This window comes from Athene cunicularia (genome assembly GCF_003259725.1).
Source record: "Athene cunicularia isolate RWA chromosome 15 unlocalized genomic scaffold, athCun1 chr15_part1, whole genome shotgun sequence".
Taxonomy (NCBI): Eukaryota; Metazoa; Chordata; class Aves; order Strigiformes; family Strigidae; genus Athene; species Athene cunicularia.
Window position 1 is genome coordinate 254,436 of NW_020799121.1, and position 11,755 is coordinate 266,190.

The following is an 11,755-nucleotide window of genomic DNA, read 5'->3' on the forward strand; positions in this document are numbered from 1 at the left end:
CCAGGGCACCATCAGCGTCAGCACCACTGACACCAGGATGTAGGCCCCAGTGGCCAGCCCCAATGAGAAAGCGATGGCCCTGGGGACAGCCCTCTGTGGGTTCCTGGCCTCTTCACTGGAGGCTGCAATGACATCAAAGCCTACAAAGGCATAGAAGCAGGTGGCCGTGCCAGCCATGATGCCCGACAGCCCATATGGGGCAAAGCCGCCCTCTTGGGTACTCCAGTTCTTGGGCTGCGCAAGGATGAAGCCCATGATGAGGATGAAGAGGATGACACCCATGCTGATGGCTGAGAAGACGTGGTTGAGCCAGGAGGACACTTTGGCCCCAAAGGAGATGAAGGCAGTGGCTACCAGCAGGATGGCAGCTGCCAAGAAATCAGGGTAGCGGGCCAGGAACGGCACCTGCCAGGTGCCCACATGGGTCTCGGTGAAGTTCTTTATCTTGTGGTTGAAAATAGAATCCAGGTAGCCACTCCAGGCCCTGGCCACCGCGGCTCCCCCAATCATGTACTCCAGCAGCACGTTCCAGCCGATGAGAAAGGCCCAGATCTCACCCACAGACACGTAGGTGAACATGTAGGCAGAGCCCGTCTTGGGTACCCGGGCACCAAACTCGGCGTAGCAGAGAGCAGCCAGGAGCGAAGCAAAGCCAGCGATGATAAAGGAGACTATGACGGCGGGGCCAGCGATCTCTTTGGCCACGGTGCCTGTGAGGACGTACAGCCCAGAGCCCACCATGCCCCCAATGCCCAGCAGCGTCAAGTCGATGGTGGAAAGGCATCTGTTGAAGGATGTCTCCATCATGTCATCCTCCAAGGTCTTCACCCTGTTGAGTTTCTGGCAGAAGCGGGTCAGGTCAGCCGAACGAGGCAGCCATCTCGCCATCCTGGAGGCAGCAGGCCCTTCCCTGGGGCAGGGTGAGGGGTCCACAGCAACGAGATCCTGCCTGACGACCTGCCAGAGGAGCAGAAAGGTGTGAGCATCCCCTCCTGCAGGCAGGTATCGGGTGGTGGGACAGGGCAGAAGAGCCACTGGGGCGGGGCTGCTCCGGGCCCCGGGATGCTGCAAGGGCAGCGCGGCCGGCGCCAGCCCCAGCGCCGTCTGCAGCGGAGCTGGGAGCGGAGGTTGGGGGTAACGGAGGTGGGGGCACCCCGACCCCCCCGGAGAGGCTGACGGGTTTTTGGCAACGTCCCCACGACCTGAGGGCCGCCCCCCCCGCGTGTATGTGCTGGGCTTGGGCGCTGCAGCCTGAGGGAGCCGTTATACCGCACCTCGGCTGCTGGGCGCGGCTCTGGATGGAGACCCTGCTCCGTGGCTATTCCGGGGAGGAATCTGCCTCTACCCGCCCTGCTCTGGAGCTGCTGCCTGGAGGATGGGGACGTCCTCCACGCTCGGGTATTTATTTGTCAGACGAAGCAGAGATGTAGGGGGGGCGGCTGGAGGGGCAGCAGCGGAAGGTGAGTGTTTGAACGGGCCCAGCCAGCTCACGGTCCTGCTGCCCAGGACTGAAGTAAGCCCTTGTCTAAGCAAAGGCACAAAACGCGAGCAAGTGTGCAGTGCTTCCACCTGGCTCCAAGTACCTACAGCCCGGTGGAAAGGAATCACCCCTCTCCTTAAGTCCAAAGACATTTCTTTTCCAGAAGTGCCTCACCTCCCCCTGAACCAACACAAACCTTCCACTTGTCTTAGCCTGCCGTGGCAAGGAATTTCTCAAACATTCGCGTCTTCCCCCTAAACCTGCCTTTTACAGGCTTCCTTTAACACCCCAGCTCTTGTGTTTGAAGAGAGTGAAGTCCCTCTCCATGTCACCTGTAGTTTTAACTCCCCTCTTGAGCACCTCGTTTTCAGATAGAGGAGTCCAGCTTGGCTGGAAGGTGGCTCAGACCCCTGATGTACCCACAGCCTTTGCAGAGCCTGTTCCAGCTCTGCCGCACCCTTCTTGGGATGAAGAGACCTGTGTTTGGGTGCCGGTGCACCAGCAGTTTCACAACAAAACGTTTTTCATTTTCTTCTCTGCTCCCTTCCTAACATCTCATTAGGTTTTCTTTCTTTCTAAAGCTGATGTTTCCACAGACCCATCAGTCATCACCCCAAATGTCACTCCTGAGTGGTAATGGTCAACTCGTAGCCCACCATGCAACACTGAGGGCTCCCACCTGCATAAATTCACCCTTATCTATGCTGAATCAGCCCCCTTACATGGAGGAGACCTTGCTATCCTCCTCCTCAATCCAAAGTATAGGAAAAGGAAGCAGGAAACAGGACTTGTCCCTTTGTACCACCCATCATTTGCCTTCTCCCAGCTCATGGGTGAACACGGGGCTGGCACAGAGCCGGAGCTCTCCCATCCACCTTGCACCAGAACGAGGAACTTGATCCTCTTGTGTATCCTCTCTCCGCACTGCTTCTGGCACACAAGGAGAACTTAAGGTCCAGCTCTGTGGGTGGCTGAAGCCACCTGAGCTGCCACCAAAGGGGTCCCTAACTACATCTTCCTGGGACACCAGTCAAGCTCAGGGGCTGCCCAGGTGGTTGAACCAAGGAACTAAGACAGCCAAAATCCACCAATCCTTGGCAGCACTTACAGTTCCTTCGGATCCTGTCACCAGGTCCCAGCCCTGCCCGGCCCTCACCGGCAGTAACACAACTGTAGTGGCACAGGCACAGCCAGTGCTGTAGGAAGGCGTCACCCTCTAGTGACAAAAAAGCACTTGCCTGGAAAAATACGTGTATCCTCTGCGTCGTAGCACCCAGCAATGTTTTGGGGGGGGGGGAAGCTGAGCAAGTTTTCCTCCATTGAAATTGCACTGAATGAATACTCCCTGGTCATGGGCTATCTCAGGCGCTTTATTCCCTGAAGATAACCTCCACCAATTAGCCATGCCTGACCACCCTGCTGCTCCCCACCTCACGCGGAGAGTCTTTCTGAAACACAACTGTGACCACAGGCATGGAAAATTTCAGCTCGGATCAGCTGCCTGGCAGAGCCATCCGCAACCAGATGGTGGGAGCAGGAAGCCCAAGAGCTGCCGTTGTCATGGCAGTGCTGGAGCAGCCGCTGCGATCCCCGGGACAGACGGCAGCGGAGGTGGCAGTGACCAGCTCTCCCGGCTCCTGGGGAGCTCTGGACCAAGGTGGGCAGTGAAGCGGGGCTGACCCCACCTCCAGCAATCCCGACCTGCTGCGTTGGCTGCCCCCAAGCTCCTCCAGCCACACCATCAGCTCTGCCGCTGCTCCAGCAATGCAGGAGTGCTCATGCCAAAGGAGGGGAGGGCAAGTCCTTCTGGGAGGCAGCGCTGTCCCCCCAGCACCCAGGCAGTGTCTCCTTTCCTGCAATAGGACCCATCGTTCATCTCTGCCTCCCCCACCCTCACCTCGGGAAGCAATTTCCTTACCAATACAGAGGAATACGGATGCCTTCTTCACCTGGTCAGGACCACAGACTGTCTGTATGTGTCCTCACAGGCAGGATGAAGGTGTTTCCAGAGAGAAATGCTACCCACTCTGCTCCTCACCATTTTAGCAGTCGAGTGCAGGTCTCGCAGCTGAGTCAAGCAGCCACACATTTCAAGGTGGTTCATGGAGATCCTGCAACAATGCAGGTCCCACCTTCCAGCTGGGGATTTTCCTCCAGGAGGCAGAGACCCCATGAGAGGTACCTCTTGTCTCCAGCTGCACACTCCTATGGGGAGGAAACACCCACCCATGATGGCAACAGCCCTGAATTTGCAAAAGTCTCCCTGGTCCTTGTAGCTGCTGATCTTCAGTGTTTGCCTACAGCAGCAGGCAACTCCTCTACCACCACCTTGCCCTGCCCAAAGGCCACCCACAAGCTCTTCCAACACCTCTGCAGGTTTCCTCACTTTAGCTGGTTCTCCAACTCCACAGCTGGCTCACTCCAGCTTCAGTGACCTGCTTTCATGGGAACACGAGGGCTCACAGTACCTTGGCTGACCCATGGAATCTTCTCACACCGCCTTCTGCTGCCTAGAGAGATTGCTGCAGTAACAGTGGAGGATGCAGCCAAGAGCGACCAGTAACACAAAGGTCTCCTAAACACAAGCCTTGCTCTGGTAATGCCAGAACACCCTTAAACAGTAACCTGGGTGGAATCAATGCTCTTTAACACACAATGGCCCAAGTTTTTCAGCCACCCCCAACAGCCTCTCCAACTTGAACTTCATACATGAAGTGCAGAACTGCTTACAGACTCTCCCTTGTACCATCCTGCTTCCTACAAGCAGCCATGGCACCACTGCCTGGTACCAACACATTTCTTACATACTTGAAGTGATCTTTTACCAAACTTTCAGCAAGTGCCCCAACTCCTGTCCACTGAGGATGCGACTTGGGCTCTCGGGGTCATAAGCTCAGCCCTGAAAGTTCTCAGAAACACTCAAGGTTCCCCACCCCAGCTTTAAACTAGCACACCCCAAACCCCACACTCATCGAGCAGGGAGGAGACAAATGTAATCACAATCATTGACATTTAGAAAGCTTGCAGCCCCAGAAGACAAGACAGAATATTTTATTTCTCTCCACTTGGAAACTGGTTTAAAGTAACAAAGCAAAAGCCCTCAATCCTTCTCTGCTTTCTGAGCTGGGTGGGAACACTGCAAATGCCACAGTCCAGTAATGGCAGGCAGAGGCCTGAAATCCTCCTCTAATAAAGCCAGGGCTGTTATCTGCCTAGAGGTCTCGCTGGGAAGGGTCTCTAAGTTCAAGAGGTTGTTTTTTGCCTCAACACACAGAGAAGCATCTTTTTGTAGATAAACCTTGAACTCTTTTTTTCCCAGCTGCCAACCATCTGCCATGGTGAGGTGGCACTGGATGGCGAGTCCACTTCGCTTCCCAGTCCGATGGGGCAGCTGCTCCCTCTCCCATCCCCTGCCAGAGACACTCACTCCTCCTCCTTGAATCGGAAGAGGAGACCATGCTGCTCACCCGCTGAGCTGAGTCACCCTAGCACAGGGCTCACCCATACACAGCTAGGCTGGCTTCGCAGCCTGGGAGCCTGGCCCTGTGTCCCCTGGCTTAGTAAATGGTGTCACGAGTGCCACAGGCTGTGCGTGCAGATGAACCCTCTCCATCAACTCTTGTTTTAGCAAGACCCACAGGACACATCTTGCTCTGAGGACTGGAGAGGCAGTTTGATGCTCTCCAGCCACCCCCCTGCTCTGGGGGTCTGCTTCACCCAGCTCTAAGGATATCTAAGGGCCTCAGCTATTTCTTCTACAGCCAGTAGCTTCTTCCTGACACAATATAAAGCAAATGCATTAACAGTCTATTCTTTAGAGGGAAGTCAGAAGAAAACTCTGGGAAGTAAACAGCAGATTTGCTCATTCAGGAAAAAGCCTTCTCTGACTCTGATTCCTTCTGTTGTAACTTGCGAATCAGTTCCAGTAAATTCATCTGTAAAGTCAGCTCCTGCAAAGGAAGAGACATTTTTACAAGGATAAGATGATCCCACTCCCTGCTGCAGGAAGCAGAAAGGACTGCCTTATACCACCCACTCAAGAGACACCGATCTTCAGGGAACAAAAGAAAAAGCATGCAGATACAAAACAAAGGCTTCATCTTGTTTAAGCATTTCTATAAAATTCAGGTCAGTAATATCTTAACAGATCTGCTACAAACTGCAGCTGTCTTGGGAACCCCAGAGCTTTACAGTTCATTAAGGATTTAGAAAGGTTCTTTCTTCCTGAGGATGGTTTAGTGATAAATGCTGTGAGGGCTGGCCAGCTGGGCAGGTTTCCCCTTCTGGAGCAGCCTCCAGGAGTGGGGCAGCAGCACCCCCCCTGCCCACCCACAGCCACACACCACAGAGGAGTTTCTCCATCCAGGTCAGCACAGCTCCCTCCCCTCATCCTTCAACAGGATCTTCAACACCCTGATCCTTTTCCAGCACCAACAGGCAGGAAGCAGGAGGGATTGCTTTGGGTGCTAAGCAGAGTCTAAGGCATGTGCAACACATTGCTGTGCTGGTGCCTCAAATTTCCTCCAGGTATTTAGTTCCCCTTCAAAAACTCCCTCTTCCGTGACTAATCAAGCAGAGACCGCTGCCTCCTGCAGTCACCAACATCAGCTCACGGCTTCCTTACCATCTGCTTGTGCTTTACTCACATTTAGCTCACCAGCCATTTAGCACACAGACTACATGGTGGAGTAGTTAATTCAATGAAGCCTGTTCTGTGACTCAGACTTGCAGACATTACACTATGGAAATAAAAATCTATTTTTGTAAAAATATAGCAACTGCATAAGCAGGCATCTTATACAACAGACTGAAGGGAAACACATCGGCTGATAGGAAACGCATGGAGAGCAGATTCCAGCAGTGATTTCTTATATGATGGTGGCATTCACAGGTACAAGCCAAGGTCTGGGTCTGGTTTGCAAGCTATCGTAAAGCCAAACATAAACAAAACCCAGCAAATAGGAACCCTGCTAAAGGTTATTACTTACAAAAATAACATAAAAGGCAGGGGCAGGAAGGGAGAGAAAGAACTGCTTTCATTATACAGATGAGGAATAGCAGCACAGGAAAAATGAGAGGCTTGTTCAAGGCTACACAGCTAGGAATTGTGTGGGTTTTAGAAAATGCCTGTTTAACTAACTTAAAGCCATCTTTTCTCACTAGTAGGTCTTTATCAAAGTGAAATTTAATCAGCTGAACAAACAAGAGTTAAGAACAGCCTGTTTCTGCATTGCCTGCAAACTTCTGTGGCCTTACAATGAGACTTTGGAAGTTTTATTTTTTCATTCCTGCGGTGGCATTAAGACAACAGAGAAAAACCCAGGCAATTGCTCACAAGTTTTAAGAGCAGATGCACTGGGAAACCAAGAACAATTTTCTAATCACAGTCTGAGATCATCATGTCCAGTAAGTCACATGCAAGGATTAACAAGTCTAATAAAAAGACTTCTGAAGGCAATTTGTACAGCTAGGCAAGATACAAAAGTGATAAAACTACACAGCCACTTATTTTAGTATTATTCAGACCCATTCAAGAGTCACAGGACTGCAGGCTGCTGGCAGAGTGTTTCTTCTCTCCACACTGGGAAAAATATTGCAGAAAGCTGGGGATGTTGCCCTGTCTAACGGGCTTCCGCTCCTTCAATCTGAACCTGGTACTACATCTGCCCAGGGCATGTTGCCCATCAGCTAATGAGGCAAAGGATGGATCATTTTTTCTGACCCAGTGATTCAGAATTAACTTAAGAGTAAGTTTTTTTTTAAAAATAAAGATACTAACACAAGAGTACTGTCAGATCTTACGCTCCCTCCTACACACTAACCTGTGGGTTGGTGGTGATGTAGAAGCCAGACACCCCAGCCTTCTCCAGAGTGCTCTGTTGGTCTATCACTTTTTGGTCCAGTTCCAAGACTATCTTCTCATCCATCATTCGCTGCTCCTCTCGAATTCGTTGCTCCACAGCCTGAAAAAAGATAACAGTCGACTGAAAGAAAAAAAAACCCCAACCAACAGTGGAGTATCTTCCTTCCTTCTATCTTTTTCTTATCCCTAAATCTTCTAATAGTGACTAGATCTGAAGCACTCCTGCTCTGAAGAGTCCCAAGAACAGCAGAGGGCAGCAAGCACAGCCCCAGATCTTACCTCCTCCCCTTGCCATGTCTCCTAGCAAAGCTACCACTCAAGAAAGTGCAGGGAAAGCACTGGGAGCAGCCCCCGTTCGGTGTGCTGGCAGGCCAGGAAAGAACACGAGCAACAGATCTGTATCTGAACTTTTCTTGATAAGCTGCAGGTTATGGTTGAGCACTCCAGCAGTATGGGCTCAAAATAAGTCCTCACAGGACTGGTGAGGCTGAAGACAGACATGGAGGAGTAACATAGGCCACTGAAGCTCACCAAGGGGCCAGCTTGGACACCTAAGCCTCTATGTTCCCTGGACACTAAGACACAGAGTTGGAGCTATAAATCACACCCAGATCCCATTTAGTCATCAAAGGAGCTGAACTCCTCAAAAACCTAACTTTACAGCTGGAAAGCCACTTTATTTTGTATTGACACCAGCAAGCTGAAGTCTCACTTGAGACTACAGTGTGCTGGGCTTCTATTTTTGGCAGACTGAGAACATTATCAAATGAGGATAAATAACCCCAACCAGGAGAACACAGCCCCTCCCACCTTGCTGACATCTGCCTAAAGCTCAGCAGAAAAATGTCTGCATTGCCCCCGAAAAAGAAATGGAGCATAGAGACCACATGCTACATCAAAAACATGTTGGAAATCGGGAGTGGTGGGCTTGTTCCAGGAGCACTTGGATGATCTGCTAGCTGCAAAATGGGGTACTGCTCTAGAGGAAACCTCAACCTACCAGAAACCCTGCCAGAGGGGAGAAGAGAGCAGAAGGATTGCAGACGATGAGGACAGTCCAGCTCAAATAAAAAGCCAAATGTGTTTGGAGGTAAGGCAATTCAACCTTAGCAGACTGCATTGAGCAAGACACAGGGGAAGTCAGGAAGCATCAAATCCCATCTAAATACAAAGGGAGGCTCATTCTCTTGCAAGAAACAAACGACACAAGTTTCAACATTTTACTCGTGCAACGCTGCCCCTTTGTAACACAGTAAAGAGGCATGCATTTAGCTGGAAATGTTCATGGGGGTAGGTTATCCTGACTGCACAGGAAGGGAGAAGTCACAAAGCCTGGGATTTCCTACACCAGCAGCTGGTGGTTTAAAAGACCTGGGCAAATCCATCCAAGAGGGGAGCTGAAAGCCTGTGTACTGCTACAAGTCCTGGGGAAAAGTCAGAATTTGAATGACTGAGGTCTCAGCCCTGGACAGTCTGGAAAAGAGCTGAGGTTTGTCTACATCACAGACGTATCAGTAGTTCTCTGCAAAGGGCCTGACCTAAACCAAGAGCAATTATTACTTAAATGAAGCAGGAGCTACCTCATGTAATCTTTCTTGGATGTACATACAGCAGGCAATTAGCATCTTACATTTTTAATTATGTCCACAGGTTTGAGAAAGCTTCACAGAACCATATGCTATTAAGGAAGAATTGCCTCCTTCACTATGGGATGCTAGTGAACTTAAAAAAAGCTTCCTTCAGTCGAGAGGCTCATTGTGGAGCTTTGTGGAAGATATGAAGGATTCAAATCCCTTGTTCCCCAAATACACTCCTTTCTCCCAATCACCCTGGGGGAAGGAGGCACCACACCATCACCTTCTTCACTTACTGTGCTTGACGAGTGACTTTACATGGGTTTGGAAAAAACAGATACTTTTTTTTTTTTTTCAAACATATAAATAACATATTGCTAGGGCTGGCATCTGATTCTGGGCTACAGAAAAGTTCCAAAATCCTGGAGAAAACTAAGGCTTAAACACAAGCTTTTACTTCAGCTCTGGTGGCTGATGACCCTGTATGAGGGGCATGGGTTTCACTAAGAAATCAGACATCTAAAAACTACATCTTGTATCACCTCTACTGGGAGACCAATCCCAAGCTATCTTGTGGAGCTGGTTTTTGAAGCCTTCAACCACACAGGGCAGTTCTGACTAGACAGGTACCAATTGTAACAGAGATGACCAATCTATTCCTGAAATGCTCCACAGCAGAAATATCAGAAAATACAAAAGGGAAGAAGTAACTCTAGTAACATGTCCAGAGGAAACAGAAAGAGAAAGGGGAACGTGGAAGGAAGTAGGAAGAAGTTGCACACCATGTAAAACAAGGAGAAATGACCTGTATATGGTCCACTTAATGAGTGAATATTGGAATCACTTTAAAACAGGCAGTATAGATTATTACTTGCTGCAAGTATAAGCTAGAGACAGAAGTAACAGGGACAGCTAATAGAGGCCCAGCCTGGCTTTAGCCACCTTAATACAGAACAAGGGACATGGAAACACCAAGACAAAAGACCCAACAGCAAGCGCTGATGTGGTGCTTGTTATGGGCAAAGGTCAGGAACGAGCCTCTATTTAAACACTTATTTGTTTGCCTTACATGGAGTAAAGTAACTACCCCCTACATTTAAACTGATTAAGATAAATAGCTACTTGCAATTTCCTTTACCTTATAAAACTGCCTCTATCTTATCACCAATGTACAGATAAGTCCTTTGGGACTGAACCTACTGCTCCTGCTGAAGTGCCTTTCTCCACATGCTTCGGGATGCTTGCAGGAACTATTTCTATGCTTACATATCTCAAGGAAGTTCCTCCTTATCAGTGCTACTAAGTAAAACATGTTATTTTTTTGACTACTCTCTGCTTTCTACTTGCTATGGTGTAATAGTAGATTTCACGTACCTTCTCTATGTTTTCTATAAACTTGCTCTATCTGTACACAGGCTTCAGCCTGCCAAATAATGAGGAATCATGAATGCACAGTGGGAAACACCACTGCTCTTTTGGAGTGGGCTCCTGAATTTCCACAACTCCCAGATCACACCTGGACTGCAGCTATCCTAGATGTATCTATCCTTAGTATCCCAGAATCATTCAGGTTGGAAAAGACCCTTGAGATCATACAAGTCCAGCCCTCAGCCCGACTCTACAAAGTTCTCCCCTACACCACATCCCCCAATATCTCATCTAAATGACCCTTAAACATACCCAGGGATGGTGACTCCACCCTCTCCCTGGGCAGCCTATTCCACTCTCTGACCACTCTTCCCGTGAAAATTTTTTTCCTAATCACAGAATCGTCTCGGTTGGAAGTGCCCTTGAAGCTCCTCCAGTCCAACCATGACCCTCACCCTGACTGTTCCCAATTCCACCAGATCCCTCAGCGCTGGGTCAACCCGACTCTTCAACCCCTCCAGGGATGGGGACTCCCCCCTGCCCTGGGCAGCCCATTCCAACGCCCAACAGCCCCTTCTGCAAAGAAATCCTTCCTAAGATCTAGTCTAAACCTTCCCTGATGCAATTTGAGGCCATTACCTCTTGTCCTATCGCTTACTACTTGGCTCAAGAGACTCATACCCCCTCTCTGCATCCTCCTGTCATGGAGTTGCAGAGGGCCAGGAGGTCTCCCCTCAGCCTCCTCTTCTCCAGACTAAACCCCTCCAGTTCCCTCAGCCGCTCCCCAGCAGACCTGTGCTCCAGACCCTGCCCCAGCTCCATTGCCCTTCTATGGACATGTTCGAGTCACTCAATGGCCTTTTTGGGGTGAGGGGCCCAAAACTGAACCCACTCATCGAGGTGCAGCCTCACCAGTGCCGAGCACAGGGCTCAGATCCCTTCCCTGTCTCTGCTGGCCACGCCAGTGCTGACACAATCCAGGATGCCACTGGCCTTCTGTCCAGTCTGACCCTCCCCTGTTGCAGTTTAAAGCTATTCCCTCTTGTTCTGTCACTAATCACGTGTGAGAGGAGACCAGCATCAACCTCTCTACAGTCTTGGGACAAAAGGCAGAGCAAGAGGAGGGGACCCCCAAGTCAGTGTGAGGACCTTAGGGCTGCGCTAGCAAGGCCAGACAGGACAGCTGGTGGCTCGCAAGGCAGCAGGGGGTGACTAGTTAAACCCTCTGGAGATGCCGGGCGCAGGGGTGGTCCTGCTGTGACCCGCCGGGGATCTGCGCCAGGGGAGGCTGCGCCCAGCCGGGCCCCCCCTCACCTCCATCTCGCGATGCTGGGCGGCGCGGAGCAGCGGCAGGTTGTGGGGGCGGCAGCACTGCTGGGCCTCCTTGTGCCGGTGGAAGAGCTCCTGTTTCAGCCCTGTCGCGGGGCGGGAGCAGGTCAGGGCACGACCACCGCCCCTCCGGCCCCAGTG

The 11,755-nt window shown here is 50.8% G+C and overlaps 1 protein-coding gene across 1 annotated transcript; it reads right to left on the bottom strand.

The window, feature by feature from the left end:
* Positions 1-4,491: 4,491 nt before the first annotated feature.
* LOC113486335 (protein DGCR6) lies at positions 4,492-11,712 on the bottom strand. The gene is made up of 3 exons (XM_026860111.1): positions 11,600-11,712; positions 7,303-7,443; positions 4,492-5,430 (listed from the first exon to the last, which is right to left on the bottom strand). The coding sequence occupies exons 1-3, from the start codon at positions 11,603-11,605 to the stop codon at positions 5,347-5,349; spliced, it is 231 nt and encodes a 76-aa protein (XP_026715912.1). The 5' UTR covers positions 11,606-11,712; the 3' UTR covers positions 4,492-5,346.
* Positions 11,713-11,755: the final 43 nt, after the last annotated feature.